An 18,171-nucleotide genomic window follows, 5' to 3' on the forward strand; every position below is an offset into this window, starting at 1 on the left:
CTCAAGCTGAATTTGTAGAGATAAAAATTAAATTGAGATTTAAAAATATCTATCTTGGATTACTGATAGATAAACATTTTAGAAGCAAAGGTCAGTAGCTTTGAAGACATAGCAAAAGAAACTATCCAAAATGGAGCACAGAAAAAAGACTGAAGTAAATGTATTAGTGAAATGTGGGAGAATTTGCAAGTGATTGAAGAACTTGATGATGAGGGGGGAAGGAAAAATATTTAGGGAAATATTGGTCATTTATTTCTCTGCATTTGATGAAAACTATAAATATACAGATTCAAGATGCTCAAGAATGTCCTAATACAAGACACATAAAAACAAACAAAAAACTACTCCAAGGCATGTTATTTAAAACAGTGAGAAGGAAAATCTTAAAACAATCAAAGAAAACAAGAAATAACAGAGGGACAAAGACAAATATGACACTAGATTTTTTTCTTCAGAAAAATGTAATTGAGAAAGCAGTAAAGCAGTATCTTTGAATTACTGAAATATATAGTCAACTCAACCACAATTATTTTACCCAGAGAAAAGCTTTCAAAAATGAAGGCAAGTAGAGTTTTTCAGATACATAAAAGCTGAAGGAATTCATCACCAGCAGACCTGTTTTAGAAAAATGTTTAAGAAAGTCCTTTAAGCTAAAGAATAATGATAGTAGATAGAAGCCTGTGATCACAAAGGATTGAAGAGCTCTGAAAATGTTAACTATAGAGATAGACATGAAGCTATTTATTATTATTTAAATCTTTTGAAAAGAGGATTGGCCTTATTAATAGAAATAACAAGGATAATTCCTTATTAAGGGAAAAATAGTAACAATGTATAAAATAAATTAAACCCAGAGCACAAAAGCCAGAAGGGCAGAAGTAGAAGTATACTGTTTTAAGGTTCTTATACTATACCAAGGTAGTAGCATATCATTTGAATATAGGCTGTGATAAGTTAAAGATGTTTATTATAAACTCTGAGCAATCACTAAAATGGCACAACAGACTTCTAACTAATATTCCAACAATGAAGATAAAACAGAGTCATAAAAAATTACCAATGTACAGTTGGCCCTTAAACAGCATGGATTTGAACTGCATGGGTTCGCTTACATGCAGATTTTTTTATAAATTTAGTACAGTATACAGTACTGTAAATGTATTTTGTGATTTTCTCAATATTTTCTCTAGCTTACTCTACTGTAAGAATATAGTATATAATACATAAATATACAAAATATGTGCTAATTGACTGTTTATGTTTATTGGTAAGGCTTTCAGTCAACAGGAGGCTATTAGTGGTTAAGTCAAAAGTTATATGTGGGTTTTTGACTGTGGGAGCAGGGAGTTATGTCCCTAACCCTTGTAATGTTCAGATATCAACTGCAATATAGGAGTCATAAAAAGGGAAAAATGAGTGAAGCCGAGATGAGAAAAATAGAAAACAGAGACCAAAAGTATTGGTTTAAACCCAATCATATCAATAACTGCATTAAATAAGAATGGTCCAAACACCCTAATTAAATGGCAGAGATTTTCAGATTGGATTAGAAAAGCAAAACAAACTCTATGCTGCCTATAAAAATGCATTTTAAATAGAGAGGATATAAAAGACTTGAGTAACTCTATCAACCAAATTAACTAATGGCATTTAAAGAATATTCTATCCAACAAAAATAGACTATGCATTTGTTTCAAATGCATATAATCATTCACTGAGATAGACTATATTCTGGGCATTAAAGGAAGGCTCAATAAATTTAAAAGGATTCAAGTCATGTTTTTTTACTACAATGGAGTTAAATTAGACATCAATAACGAAAAGAGATCCGGAAATTCTTAAAATACTTGGATACTAAGTAACACACTTCTACATAACCCATGGGCCAAAGAAGAAATCAAACGGAAAGTAGAAATATTTGAAATAAATAAAAACAATATATCAAAATTTGTGGGAGATTTATAAGACCAAATACCTAGTTTAGACAAGAAGAAAGGTCTCATTACTGACCTGCTTTCACTTTGTGAAGCCAAAAAAAGAAAACACACAGATGAAAACACATGATCAGAAAAAATAATATAGATCAGAGGGCAAAATAATGAAACAAAAATATAAAAACAATTGAAAAATTATGTGAATGGTAACTGGTTATTTGAGAAAATCAATAAAATTGATAAATCTCTATCTAGACAAAGTGGGGGGGACAAATTCCCAGTATCAAAGACAGGTTAAATCATTAGACTCTACAGATATTAAAAGGACAATATGGGGATATTTCAAACAACTTTATGCCAAGAAATTTAACTGCTCAGACGAGAGGGATACGGTCCTCAAAAGATGCAAACTACGTCATTCACTCAACAGGAAATAGATAACTTGAATTGTCTTTTCTCTATTAGGAAATTTACATTTGTAGTTAAAAACCTTCCAAATTATCAGTCATCAAGTATATTTGAGTAGAATTCAAATGATATAAACCAGAGGCAAAAAATTCAAATATCTTTAGGAGTAAGTGAATGATGTAGATTAGTTACAGGAAGAAGTAACTGCAAAAAATATAAACTTTATTTTTACTGAACCACAGTATGTATAGAAATGTAACACAAATGCACATAATAGTGAGATTTTGAAAATTTCAAGTCAATATATAATTATTATTTCTATGTTTTTATGGCTCTTTTCTAAAACCAGGGACCTGGTTCTTTTTTCCTGCCCTTAGATATTAATATTTTTTGGAATTTTTTATGGCATTGTAGACTTCAAATATTTTACTTTAGCATTGGCATTTAATTTTTTTTTTCATAATGGAAAAACAATTATTGACAGAAGTTGGTACTTCTAAATGTGGATAGAGTTCTTCCTTCTTCTCTCTTCAGGTGGATGGCTCCTCATTGTTCAATTCTGAGAATTAAAATGTTCTCCTCAGAGATGCCCTTCTCCCCATTATTGTTTCTGATTCTTCCATTTTCTTTATTTTATTTTTTCCCTAGTACTTATACTTTATTAAACTGAGACTCATCTTTTCTACACATTTCTAGCTCCATGGGGGCAGTGTCTACCTTGTTTTACCTCTGTTTTCCTCGTAAACCAGTGTCTAAGTTAGTGCCTACACTGTGCTAGGAGCTCAACAAGGAACTAAAGAAAGAATGAGTAAAATCCACTCAGTCCTGATTAGAGGGCAGGACTACAGCTCCCATGTACATTTTCTTTGGTTAGTGATGACTTGAGACTCAACCAAACTCCTCTTTCAAATGGAGGAAGATAACAGAAAGGTTTGTTTTTAAATAGCTTCTTGGAGGGCAGTTTAGGAATTGAAATTGGACACATACTCTGACCTACTCATGACCTTTTAGAAGTATATCCTATGGAGATTCACTATGCACATGTTTTAAAGCAGCAATTCCTTTCCTAGGCATCTAGCCTCAATAAGTCCTGTAAGTACTCAAATGTGTGGAAATGCATTCTCATTGCAATATTATTTGTAAAAGTGAAAAACAGAACTTGGAAGTAAGCTAAATGTACTTTCAAATTATTTGAATAAATTCTATGTAGTCATCAGTGAGATGCTATGCAGTCATTAAAATTATAGTATGTAACTATACTTAGTTAAAGAAACAAGGAAAATAAGTCCCCAGTATATTAAGTGAAAAAAATTTGAATAATATGTATAAATTTATTTTTTTTGGTAAAAAAAGAAAGAAAGAGACAACCCATGTGTGTACATATGGAAAATTGGTCATAGTGATTATCTCTGGCGAGTGGAATATCCAAATCCTTTTTTATTTTTATTGTTATAAGGAACACATATTAACTTTATTATAATTTTTTAAAGTAATAAGGATACTTCCATTTGGAAACAATACTTCTTAATTCCATTTCTTGTAGGGATATATTTAATGTCTCATGTCTTTTGATTAGAAATTTCTTTCAATTAAGGGGTGTTTCATATCAATGAAAAATGAAAGATGTTTTTTTAAGAGTGGATTTTATTTTTCTTTCAACATGTTCTAGAAGATGCTTATGCTTAAAACATTTTTTTGTTTTATCTGAGTATTAAGTATTGTTGGTGAATTTGTGACTTTGTAATTAGGCTCAATTTGCGACCTTGAAATGTTTCATTTTACATTTTACTACTAGGCATGTGTTAAGCAAATCTAAACAACTAATTTTCATGCCATTACATTTGGTGTGCAAGAACCTAAGCTCTGGATGAGAGATAAGCCACCATCCCCCTAACGAACGATTTAGATCATCGCCCTCCCATACCATGTTGTGCCGTATACGGATTTTGTTTTCTTTAACATCTCCAATAAGAGCCAGGTTATTGAGCTAGGTCACAGTCCAGCTAGTTTATAGATTCTTTCTTTGCACGAATCAATCCAAACAGTCTGATGGGATCATCATGAACATTTTCCTCTATTTCCTGGTTCTCAAGTGGGAAACTGTTTACCAAAGTGGTCTTAGAGAGGCTGACATCCTCTGCATGTAACTGCTCATCTTCATCCTTGTCTAACACATAATTATTCTGTTTCTTGGTCTTCCTGTGCTTCCCCTCACAGTTGTGATCCAGTGAGGCATAAAATACCTGTGCTTCCTCGGATGCCTAAAAAAGAAAGGCATGTTAATTTTTTATTGTTCTCATTCCTTAACTTTGATGACTTCTGGGAATTTCTAAGTCTGTGAAAAACAAGCAGCTTGTTTTCTGCGCTTTGGCTACCTTGTTTTGCCAAATTTGTCCAGTCGGATGACAGCACAAAACAACAGCTAACTCAAGACTTTTGAGTAGAAAAACACTTCAATGAAATTTTTGCGTATTTTGATTTCTTTCTTGTACACAAAATATACACGAACATTTTGGGTGGACTTTCACGGGCCTCTCCCCCTGCCTTCACCTGATGTAGCTCTTGTGCTGCTTTTAGCAAGTGACAATATTCCGATTTGTTAAGCTGGGCACAAGCACGATAGGAAAGAAGGCAATGAATATCAAAATCTACCTTATATACATTTAATAACTGGTCATTTGATGGTACACACAAAAGTCCCCAATTTTTCTACATTTTTGAGATTCGGGAGTATCAACTATAAAGATTCAGATGACAGTAACCATTTATGTGACCAGCATCTGGCAAGAATTCTATTTTCCATCTCCCTCCCATGATTTCCTTCTCGCCTGCCTGTCTGCAGGTTCCCTCTGAGCTCATTACGGGTTGGCCTGTAGATCTTCGTTTGCACCCAGGAGGGAGGGTGTGCTGGGCCTTGGCCTAGAGCCGAGTCAATACTAGAATAAGGACAGGAGACGAAGGAAGCCTGGGGAACCAGTAGGCTTGAAGGCAACACTTTGAATTTGGTGTGGGAAAGCCTCGCCTTGAATCCTGGCTCTGTAACGTACTTATCGTGGGACCTTGGGCGATTTTGAAAAATGACTTTGAGCCTCAATCTTCTCACTTATCAGTTGAGGGTACCTATCTTCCAATGTTAGGAATAAGTAGAGATAATATAGGTGGAAGCTATAATCATTGCCCAAAGATAAATTGGGGGATTATAGTTATTAGAAGTTGTAGGCTAAAACTTTACGACAGCCATTGAATAAACCAAAGGATTCACCCTTAAGAGCAGGCCCCAATTATATCAATTTGTGGGGGGCATGGACTAGAGAAGCAACAATGAGGTTAACAGAACTTCTAATGCATCAGTAAGCATCTCCCTGTTGCCCTCGTTTGCATGCTAAGAGTTACCTGTCTTAATATTTGCTACCAGGTGGAAGAGATGGTCCTATTTACAACCTCTCTGGTGTCTTGTCTTTATTTTCCCTAAAATAATCATTTTGGGGAAATTGCAATAGCTGCCTCACCGGTATCCTTGTTCCACTCTCTTCCCTTTGCCAATTAGCCTGGCTGTGGTCTTCAGAGTATCTTCCTAAGCCACAACTTGGATAGTTTTACCATCCTGTCTGCAAAAATTTAGCCTATAAAATCTGAGTTTCATATTCTGACATCTAAGGTCACCTTTTTTATTTTGATCCTGCTACTCCCACTTCCCCGGCCCCCTAAAGTGTATTCGAGGCAAGCGGGACAATTCACTGCTTCCCCCACACACCATCTACTTCTGCCTGCTTTGCCTTTGCCCAGACACACAGAGAAGGAGATTCAAAAATAACTAGAAGGCACTCAGTGATACAAAGGGATGGATATCTTTTTTGTCTGTCCAGCACTTTGTTCCCTTTTTTCTTTGATAAATTCTCCTTTTTATTTTGGGAAATCCTTCTGCTCTGAGTCCTGGAGAGGCTGCCAATTACAGTCCTGTACCCCAAGCCTAGCACAGAACTAAACATGTGACTCAGGCTAGAACCAACCATACCACCCATTTCCTTGGCAAAACAAGTTGGTCCAGGAATGGACATGTGAAGGATGCCTGGGTGGCACAGTGGTTGAGCATCTGCCTTTGGCTCAGGGTATGATCCCAGGGTCCTGGGATCGAGTCCCTCTTTGGCTCCCTGCAGGGAGCCTGCCTCTCCCTCTGCCTATGTCTCTGCCTCTCTCTCTGTGTCTCTCATGAATAAATAAATAAAATCTCTTTTAAAAAAAAGAATGGACATGTGACTTAAGCAGAGCCAATTATGTGGCATCTTTGGAATTGATGTACAGATGTAGGAAAATGTGTTTTTCCTTGGCACTGGGAGGAAGAAAATCTGGGTCCATTCATGGCTTGCCCAGCCTCCACAGAAGGGTCTGTTGGTAATAGAAGAGAAGGAATTCATTAAGCAGGAGAAGCAGGGAGGAGAAATGGAGAGAGCCCTCATATTCAGTCATCTCAAAAACAAAATACACCCTTCCATCTCCCAGTTATAGGAGGCAATAATTTCCCTTTTTTGCTAACGTGGTTTGAATCTGGTTTCTCTAATTATAACTATAAGCAATTCAGATAACATATGTTTGGTCAACAGTTGGTCGACTTTATCAAGTGCTTCAGAATTCAAAGAATGTAAATTCTGAGAAAGTATCACAGATTGTACATAAAGAGTCCCTTGTGACCTCCAGAGCGTGGTTTCCTTTGAATGTATGGGGTGGAAAAAATATTGCCAGTAGTAAAAGAATGTGTATCTATGGAAACAGTAGAGGAAAGTAAGAATCGCTTTAGGAATTAGGGAGAAATACAGGTAGAAGGCGAATTTTGTTGTTTTGTTTGTTTTTATTTTTATATATCCGGGTGATTTGTGCATATTGTTAGGTAGATAGTGATGGTTCTTTAAAGAAAAAATGGAAAATTGAGACAAAGGAAATAATTGAAGGTACAAGACCTTGAAAGAAATAGAAGAAATGATGAAAAGCATAAGTAGGGTATTGGCTTTGGAAAGGAGAGCGGATACTTCGGACATAGGAGGAAAAGGCAAGATCAGTGGGAGCTGTGACATCGAGGGGAGCAAGCTCACACTGGTGTCCCTCATGTGTATTACAATATAGGAATTTTGTGGACTCATTTTATTATTAGGTTTCCTGATGACGTCTTGCTAGTTAATGGTAGATGTTGAAATTATAATTTCTGAACTGTACACACCATTTTTAAAGGGCAAGAAGCTTATTTCTTTTTCCAAGAAACAGACACTTTATCCATAAAGCTTTCTGCATAATATTGTAGACTACTTTTGTAATTGGCCAAAGTAAGTATTGTAGCAGCAAACCGGGTAGTGGTTTTCATGATAATGATCATTCTAATAAAATGGAATTGAGCAAATATAAAGAAATTACGTTTAATTTGTGGAACTAAATTTGTGAGAAGGATATAATAGAATAAAGGCTAATCTCCTTAGAAGTGTCTTTAAATACATAATTTATAAAATAACAGGCTTTTAAAGACATTTAAAGCTTTGCATAATTTCCACTTGAGTAAAAACCAGATGTACCACAATTCATATGTACTAAATAGTAACTTTTATTATCAATTTTAAGTTCCTTTACAATTAAGGTGCGGTGCATCTCTACATTTTAGATGGTGTGGTTATATTTTAACTTTCTCTAAGAAGTTTTCTTTTTATTGTCATGGATTTAGCAGGTCATATGAGAACATGCAGGTTTATATATCTTTTATCTAAAAAAAATTTTAGCACTAATTGAACAGCAGGTGACAGATTTGTGCATCAGAAAGTGACTTCATATTCTGCTTAAACCTTACCACATCTTGGTTTCTTAAAAACTTCAAGAATTCTGATTTTTTGGTGGACTCATATAAAGGAAAAGAGAAAAATTCTATCTTAATGGAACTTTTCAAGATGTGACCCATCTTAGGGAGGAAAATATTTTTTGTAAGACAGAACTAAGTTTAGCTTCTCTTTCTACTTAGTACTTGAGTGCATTAGGGCAAGTTTTTCATCCTTCTCAGGCCTCTGTCAAATGGAAGAAATAATGCTGTTTCCTTCATAAAACTCTAAGACGATAATACATGTAAAGCAATACGACAAGTCCTGACACAAACGACTGCAGAGGAAATGCTGGCTGGCCCTGTGACTATTTTGAGGGGTAGCAAGAGAACACGTAATTGAAGGGACAAGATCTTTTAACTGAAATGTATAACATTTCAGGAGCATGTAGACAAAGAATTGTGCACGGCTTCTGATGATGTCAGTGCTATGTCTGAGGATGTTGAACTGATTTTGGTAGGAAAAGGAAAAACTATTTCTTCTTGGGTTTTTATATGTTTCCACTTACATTTATATCCTATTTAACCCTACACGAGTCATGTGAAAATCTCTTGCCATTAACCCACAGCCATAGAGCTGTGTTAAAATTTACACTCATTTGCCTTATAAAATAAAAGTATGCTCTTTTATATCCAGCTAATTTATCTTTTAACTGAAGCATTTTCTCTTTCGCCCACCCCACTCTCTCCTATTCTCTCTCTGTCTCTCTCTCTCTCTCTCCTCCATTTCTATCACTCTCTCTCATTCTGTAAGGCACAACTTTCTCTTTCTCTCCTTCCCTCTCCCCTCCTCCCCCTGTCCCCATAAATTCCTAGCATCTAGGTCTTATGAGCATTATATACATGTCACCTTTTACGTTTATTTTTGTGAGCTACATAATTTTTTTCAACCTGAAAGAAAAAAGCTTAATTGGTTAATAATAGAATCCAGTTGTTTCCTTCAGTCTATTGCCTTTGTAATGGTACACAATTTTGACTTTTTGAGTGTGGCAAACTGTACTGTTTATTTGCCTTTGAGGTTCCCTTTAGAGCTCAGGTCCCAGAACTTGACAGTATTTGGCCTGTAAAATCACAGGCTTCAAATGTGAATCAGAATGTGCTGCTCTTATATTCTTGAAACATGCAGCTGTGCTGTGATCTAGGCTGAGCTTGACCCCTAATACAGACAATAAAACTCACCTGTGTAGGCAGGGTGGCTCCTTGCAGTTCATTTGTACATCTCTCTGGTCGGGCTTTCATTTGTTCATAGCAATTTTCATCCACTGGTTCTTTGAGATGAAAAGATCATGATTTACAATGGAAAAATGAAAAATGCTGGCACAAATAAAAATACATGACCCCCAAAACACAGCTGTAAATATGAAGCCCCCAAGGATCTTTCACCTTGTATTTTTTGTGGAGATGCAAAAAAAAAAAAAAAAGGATGCACAAACCATTTTATGCATATCAGAATGTGAAGAAGTCATTTGACCCACAGCATCACTTGGGATAAAGACTAGATCATATTAGTTTATGCCATTGCAGGATATGACAGGCTCATCTCAAGCTTCCATTGGCTGTTATGGAGATCCCATGTGTTCTTTTCTATTTGGGTATAATTACAAGTGATGCAGGGGGCCACGGCATAGTGTGCATGCACTGATGATTGCAATTTGGTCATTTTTTCCCATGAGTAAGAAATTTTATTCAGAGGTATATAAACACTTATGTCCTATTTTTGAAAAAGAATGTTTAGATTATATTTTTTGTCCCAGAAATCAGTGATAACACAGCCAGGCTGTTTTGAGGGTCTAGAGCTCTGTAATGCTGATCCTAATTAGAGTTTTTGTGCAATGTCTGATACCCAGAAGACAAGCAGACATTTCATCCCATAGGGACATGCTTATTATATCATCCTTCCCTTCCCTCCACCTCCCCTCGCCCCAGATATGCCTGTTTGAAAGGGAGAAGAAAGAGAGAAAGTGACTTGTAGGATGGCCAGTCCACTTGGCAGAAATGTGGATTGCACTAACTTGATCCCATAGAAAAAAGACATATTTACTGCAATGCAAGTTATCTTATAATCAATCATTCAACCTTTCTGAAAAGCAACACAGAGGAGTGATGTTTCTTGAAGCATCATCCATGGGAAACATGCATTAGATTCACCTAGAGATTTGTCAACTAGCAAATTCCTAAATCCTATTCCTAAAAACTACTAAATCAAAATCTGTGGGGTGGCACCTGTGCTGCCTTAGATATGGAAATTGCAGATATGGTGCACATTGCACCACCAGAGTAGGTAAGAATTAAACTCTCAAATATTACAGGTGGATATGAGGATTCTACAACGTGGATCAGAAGAGCAAGTTATTTTTAATTGGTTAGTCTTAAGAAATAGTTTTGATTTCTCAGAGTATACAGATCAGAAGACACTTTACAAAGAAAGGAAAGACAAAGATTTAAATACATTTTTAAAATTAAATAAAATTTGAATCCTTTAATGGTTTCACATTCCTCATTTTAGGAGAATTGCATATACAGAGATTTAGATAGTTTGGATTTGATATACAAAGATTCAGATAATTAGTTCATTCCTAGAAATTTCTGTTAACCCCCAATTCATGAATTAAGTGACATGCTTGCAGGGCAAGGATGGGGTTAAATGCTAGTAGTTAAAAAAATAATAATAATAAATAAATAAATGCTAGCAGTTACCCTCACAGCTTATCTCATCAGAGCTCTGGGATCAGGTCATGGAATTTAGTGGCATTTTGTTTTGGGGTGGTTGGAATGTTTCAAATAATAAGGGATGCTGGGAATTGAAAAGTACTTGTTACCTAAGAACAAAAAATGTATAGCCTAGTCAGTGTGATTTAGCTCTTCTCTTTCCCCACTTGCCATCAATGTAGCCCTAGATTCTCTACTTAACATGAGCAGCTAAAACCAGAGAAACCAGTGAACATGCTTGTTGTTCCAGATTATTCACTGTAGATTTGCTTTTATAGACAGAACACAAAGCTCTGTTTCCCTGAGCCATTTTCTGTCCTAGAAATAGCTTTATTTCATAGAATTGTGTATGTCAAAATTCAAGATAATAGTCTTCCTGTATTCACATTTCTACTATAGTAAGATGAAGAGAATATAGAAAAACAGGATATTGTAACACAATTGATATATGCAGCTTTAGAAATATATACTAAATAATATGGTAAACATTATTGAATCTATGGTTACCATTGGGGTATTTAAATGTGATTGCAACCAAAAATAAGCCACCTCAAATGCTGTGGAAAGGAAGGGAGGGATATTAATTTATAAATAAACACAATTTCTAGAAAAATAAAACTTACCTGGGACCATGTCATCTAAGTTACCATAAATTGGTGTGTCTTCAACATAATACTCCTCCTCCCTATAATAATGAAAAGCAATTGATCTTGTTAGAACCCAGTTTACACATAGCTCTTAATTCCTCAGCTAAATTCTATATATGATAGCATCTTCTTGTTTAACCCCCGCCAACCAAGGTAGATATGTGTGAGTGATTGGATGCAATGAATGTGCATGAATGCCTATATGCACGTGTGTGTATATATTTTTGACCTTTCAGGAAATAATAATAGAAAATGCTTACTCAGCACTTATGTTTGTCAGATGCATTTTATATATTCATTTATTCCATTCTAACAACAATCCAACCAGACAGGCACCATTGCATCCCATTTTATAGATAAGTCATTTAAGGCACAGAAAAGTCATATAATCTGAAGGTCAGAAGACTAGTAAGTGGCAGAGCTGGGACTAGAACCTAGGTTATCTGTGCTCTTAACTGTACGTTGCACTGCCAGTTTACTTGCCCTGTGTATCACTCTGAATAATCCCCTAAAGCTAAGTTTGCTTAGTAAATACTAATTGAGAATGATGCTTAAAAAAATAAGAGGCCAAAGAAATACTGTAGACTCAGCTTGACTGATACAGTAAAATGATTGATCATCTATTACATCCATGTGGTGTGCTAAATATTTTTTATATATTATCCCAAAGTCCTGGGGAAATTCTGCAAAAATATTATTTCCCATTTTATAGATGGGAAGTCTGAGAGTCAGAAAAATAGATTAACATATTTTCCCTAGCCTTATGTGTAATGTCAACAATAAGTACCAATTCTGAAAGCTTTTCTTTATGCCAGTGCTCACTCAGCCCTCAGAACAACTCTGAGATCCACCCTCCTCCCCCACCCCCTGTTTTTTTTTAAATCCCTACTGTGTATATAAGGAATTTGCAACTCCAAGAGTTAAATTGTCCGAAGACAAAGATAGTAACTAGCAGTGTTAGGATTGTAATGCTAGTCTGGTCCAAAAGCCCTGAATACTATTTGCTCTTGATGTTTGATTAAATTTCCTTACAGCTTCATCTGAGAAATCCTTTTAGGATTAGCCTAGACATCCTATCATTGTCACCAGACAACGACAATGGCCCTGGTGACCAGCTTTCACAATGACAGGCCGGGAACAGAGGAACATATCAGGCTGCGAGAGTGGCATTTCATAAAATAGTAGCAACTGCTTTAACTTTGAGATTACATATCATCAAGAACTGGAGGGAATTGCATGAAAAGAAAAAAGAACACTTATCTCAAGGCATAACACCTATTTTACTCCCTATGCTTCTGAAAGAAGACACAGTATATGTAAATAGTAAGTAGGTGTCTTTAAAAAAAAAACAGATCAAATGATACTTGTATGAAATGGCTTGAAAAGTCCAGATGCTGGCATGTATATCTCTCATCTGATAACAAAGGAACTCATCTGTAACCTTTCTTTCCATCAGTAATTCAATACAGCTTAATACTGGGATATGGAGTAGTCCCTGTTCATGGTTTTTCACCGGCTGCACAGAGAATATAATAGCAAAAGGTGAAGAATTTTTAATAAGACAATCCATCCATTTTCCTAGCTCACACAGATAGCAGATACAACCTGCAAATGATAAATCATGTCCAAAAAATGAATATCATTTCATTCCCTATGAATGAAAATAAGATGTGATTTATAATGCAGTGCCCTGTGTCTGCAGGCAGGTCTCAAATGATTAATCATCCCGAATAAACCATTATAAAGGAACAGTTGCCTAACCAACAAATTAAAAAACATATTTTTACTTAGCAATGCCAAATAGCTCCAGCCTATTTCAAATATCTAATAAACTTTAAGCACAAATGTTTGGTAGTGTTTTATGTGGAAGATCAATTACTATTACAAATAGATTAATAAATAAGCCCATATCCCAGAGGCCAGTGCAGCGCTCTGAACATGGCCTTCTGACCAATAAGCACATTTATTGATACTCCAAAATTTAAAATAATATTGATTGTATTTTTTGCTAGGGTCCAACTTTTTCTACTTTCATGTATTTTTTCTTAGTCCCTATTTTTAAAGTTTTAATATCATCATTATTTTTATTGTTAAGTCCTCTTAGAAAAATGCTTAAATACTGTATTATCCAGGCAGATTAAATAAGTAAATTAAAAAAAAGTAAATTCAATTTTTAAAAAATCATTACTTCTATCTAAATGACTCTGGACATAAATTCTCTGAGTTTCAATTTCCTCATTTATAAAACAAATTTATTAAACTATTTAATCACTATTGTTCTTTTCAGCTCTGAAATTCTATGATATAATTGTAGGGTTACAATACCCAAAGAAAAATTAAAGATATTTCTGTAAAACTAAATAAAGCTATTTTAAGGGGCTGGGAAATAGATTGAGGAAAGAGAAAACTTAGGGGTCTATCAGAAATTGGTTTGATAAGTGTTACCTTGATTTGCTTAATAGGTGTTTAAATTGGCAGATATATGCTTGGGCTCCATTCATGTATAAATGTTATACATTTAAACACATTTAAATGTTATTTAAAGCCATAAGAAAAGGTAAAACTACTTTATAGAATTAGAGTATAGATAGAGAAGAGGTTCATTAGATGAGCCCTGGTACTCTAATGTCAAAGGTTCAGGAACCAGCAAAGGACAAAGAGTCACTGGTGAGGAAGAAAACTATAGATGAGAGGACCTGGCCTGGAGAAGTGTTTCAAGAAGTAGAGAGTGTCAATATGTCAAACTCTACAGATGGACTACATACAAAGACACTAAGATTTGGCCATGGGGATTTCATTGGTGACCTTGATGAGGGCTGAGCTGGTAATTATTGAAAGCAAAAAACTGAATAGAGTAGGTTAAAGAAAAAGAGAAAAGTCAGCTGATATGGACAGAATGTAGATGGAACTTTCATGTTTTGCTGTAAAGCATACAGAGCAATGGAGAGGTAACTGTAGGCAATCTAGTACCAAGAGAGCTCTCCTCCCTCCCTCCCTCCCTCCCTCCCTCCCTCCCTCCCTCCCTCCCTCCCTCCCTCCCTCCCTTCCTTCCTTCCTTCCTTCCTTCCTTCCTTCCTTCCTTCCTTTTATGAAACAATACTGTTATATACCAACGAGAATAATACAAAAGGGATAGAAAAAGCAATGATTCAGGAGAGAAAAAGGAAGGTTGCTGGAGGGACACATTCTTGAGTGCACGCTCACTGAATTTTTGCTTTCTTAGGCAGGGACCATGCCATGGGTGTAGGTATCTTGAACTTGAGGTAAGAGGACTAAATATAGACCCCTGGTCCTGGGGAAGGGTATGAGCCTTGGTACTGGCTTGGATGGTTGGAGACTAAGAAGTGAATCCAGTGGCATTCCCTGTGAGGGAGATGATTAATGTACTCTCAGAGCTATGGTATCTAATGCTAAACTTTTATTCTCTTGATTAGTGCTCCAATTTTTTTCTAATATATCCACTTCTTTGTGATGTCAATTAAACACAAGGTACTTATATTGCGAGTGCTTTGGAGCACTTAAAAAAAAGGGGGGGGGGTCTTTTGCCAAAGCTTTGGGGAAGGGAAACTGGAAAGGTCAGCCAGCATGAAGAATTCTAATGATATGGGGAAAGACATGTAGAGCAGTGACACAGAGATAGGGGTGACAAAAAAGACAATTCAGAATAAGGTTTTTGAAACCTATCTGTACTTCTCAAGGATTTTTAAGAAGGCATACTTGAAGGGACTGGGCTTCTTGCAGTCACGTAGGGGTGGAGGTTGGCTTATGGTTATTTGTACATTAAAACAAGTAAACAGAAGGCTGGAAATCTTGGAGTTATTTTGGTTACAAGCATGGCAGTGATCACAATAAGGGCCTTATCCGCACAACCACTTGCAAGTCTCAGATGTCTAGGAAGGCTCCCAGTTCTCTCATCATAAATGTCCTCAACCTTGAGAATGGGTGAGGAGGACAGCTAAGACCAAAAGGCAGGTTCAGGGCTAGGTTAGTGTGTTTAGTAAAGAGGGGAAGTGAAAGGAGTTTGTGGAGTCCCAGAAATCTAATAAATCACCTTGAGGTAGGAGAATGGCTGAGACGAGATATGTTTCATCAGAAAAGCACTTTTCAGTACCACCCAGGAGCAGACCATGCAAATGCTGCTGGGAATCTTCCCTGAGGTTTTTGAGAGAGACTCTGAAACTGAGGAGTCATGATAAATTTCAAGTAGTTGTAAACCTGAACTGATTTTCTAAATTAGAGGATAAATGTAAAGCAAATGGGCTGGAATTTTCTTAGACCTTAATTTTCATCTGATAAAGCAGTATTTTTTTCAATCACCTATGCTTTATAAGGAAAGTTATTACCTTATAATGTGTATTTTTTAGATGATAGAACTGAAGTTCATCGATGCTTATTTTGCTAAGACTACACAAGCCTCGTAATCACAAGAGTCTGATTAAAATCCAGAATTGTCTAGATCTTAAATCTATGATATTCTCACTGTATTAGCCTCCTAACACAGATCAAAAGACCAGGATTGTGTAGAATGAGGTTTTAAAGGAAAAATAAAGTGGCCCGGGGTAAATACCAGGAAGTGTATACCTGAGTTTCTGTTACATATAGATGCTACATTGTTCTTAAAGTGATCACAATTTTTGACCTACTAGTGCAGGAAGGGCAAGGATTTAGGGAAGCAGGAAGATAAGATCAGAGAAACAAAGTTCTTTCCCCTCTAGCATGGCTTCCTACCCAAACCAATGTTGAATGGGGCAGAGACAGGGTGCAATGGGGAGCCTTAGCCTCAAACCACCTAAGAACTGAGAAGCATCTCCAATTTTTTTTCTTCTACCTAAGAAATATAGCCTTTATTTCCACTTGCTGTTTTAATGTTGAAGTTTTAATGGCTGGAAATAGTTTTACATTTGTTTGTTTCCTGAAGCCTCCATGTCCTTCCTATAAAGGTGATTTGGGCTCCTAAACTACATAATCAGAAATCGACAAGCTGTGAAGTACATACATAATTAACATGCCCGCCACTTATTATAGATAAAATCTGCATTGTGTATTCAAATTATGCCTAAATTGAGATTTATTACAATAGATAATAGATTATTAAATCCACAAGGGACAATCTGCATTTTTCCATCTTTGCAACTCTTGTCTAGCACAACTCCTATTTGTTGAACAAATATTTATTGAATAAATGAATGAATGAGTGTTATAAAAGAACCAACCTCTTTTTCGCACTTGCCTTATGGGTAAGAGACTGATTACTTTGAGGTGGGTATTTTACCAATTTTTCATTCTAACTCTTACCATCTCAATCCAAGAGTACCAACCCAGTCTTTAGCAGAATGATCAAATCACTAGACTTTCTATCACATTGCATCTTAATTGCCTTTCAAATGACAAGTGTCAAATCAATTGTCCAAGAGATTAACTTCCACGTGGAAAATCCATATAGGGTTTTCTTTGTCATGATGTTTGTTGTAACCAACTCTGCAAATACTCTTGATATGAGATAATGCACTGAAAATTATCTCCTGTTATAGAATCCCATGTTAAATCATAAAAATAAAGATTTTCTTTTTTGTGTGAATCTGCCTACAGCCTACATTCTGCATCTGTCAGAGATATTTCCACATGGAGAAAAATTCTAAAAAGACCATTTAGAGGCTAACAGCTTATAATCTTACCTACCCAGTGAGAAAGCTCTGTGTTTGTGAAAGACCTTTCTGCTTTTCAGTCTACCATTTCAGAAAGGTCTTGAAGAGTCCTGTAGGAAATTCTCTATATTTAGATGTTTTTTTATCCTAAAGGAGAAATCTCCAATTTAATAACACATTTGGGTCAGAATATACTGTACAAGAAAATGAAAATTCTTTGCTATGATTTACACCTGAAACCCATTGGAAAAAAAAAGAATCATACAAATTTCTTTGCAATTAAGCCAACAGGTATTAAAGAGAATCCATTATATCTGTAACCATATATTATTTTAGGATTAATGTATCACATTTCCCCCATTGATTGACATTACTCTTAAAAACAGCACACCACAGAGCACTTTTATCTAAGTATATATGTCTTAAATTTTATTAGATAGTGCCAGATTTCTTCTCCAGCTTGGTTTCTTAAGAGCCCCACAATTCCATATATAATTAGACTGCATTCTTACAATTTGGGCTAAATCCATCTGAAATTGTCAGGAATTCTGTAGATACCAGATTAGGATCTCATTTTGTCCCTTAGCCAGTTCTCTTATTGACAAAGGATAAGTAAGTAACTAAGGAAGATAATAACATAGCTTTTGATCTTCAGATAGGAGTAAAAGTGAGTAAAATTCATTTTATTTTATTTTTACCCAAATATGACATTGCTGAGCCAAACCTATAAGCAATATAGAATCTGTTACTTCCCCTTATTAGTTGGGAGTCATATAACTTATTTTCTACTTACCTGGGAATATAGTCTTCAGAGTAACTGTACATTTTATCTGAAAGATATTAAAAACAGACACATTAAAAGAAATTTTGACATACATTTGTTAAATCTTCTAGAGAATTGTGAAGTTGGTGAGGGTAGCTTAGCCTCAGTGTCAGTTCATATCTTAAATCAAGACACTTGGCCACCACAACCAAGG

At 35.7% G+C, this 18,171-nt stretch overlaps 1 protein-coding gene across 1 annotated transcript in view; it reads right to left on the reverse strand.

Annotated features, from left to right (window-relative positions):
* Window positions 1-3,947: 3,947 nt before the first annotated feature.
* The window catches only part of TRAT1 (T cell receptor associated transmembrane adaptor 1), a 34,692-nt gene continuing 20,468 nt past the window's right edge, over window positions 3,948-18,171 (reverse strand). Inside the window, exons 3-6 of the mRNA XM_072812506.1 lie at window positions 17,988-18,024; window positions 11,526-11,587; window positions 9,373-9,461; window positions 3,948-4,603 (exon numbers count right to left, since the gene is read on the reverse strand). Of these exons, the coding sequence (XP_072668607.1) occupies window positions 4,346-4,603; window positions 9,373-9,461; window positions 11,526-11,587; window positions 17,988-18,024 (446 nt within the window). The 3' untranslated portion in view covers window positions 3,948-4,345. The remainder of the gene's footprint in view (window positions 4,604-9,372; window positions 9,462-11,525; window positions 11,588-17,987; window positions 18,025-18,171) is intronic.

Source organism: Canis lupus, chromosome 35 (assembly GCF_048164855.1).
Source record: "Canis lupus baileyi chromosome 35, mCanLup2.hap1, whole genome shotgun sequence".
Lineage (NCBI taxonomy): Eukaryota > Metazoa > Chordata > Mammalia > Carnivora > Canidae > Canis > Canis lupus.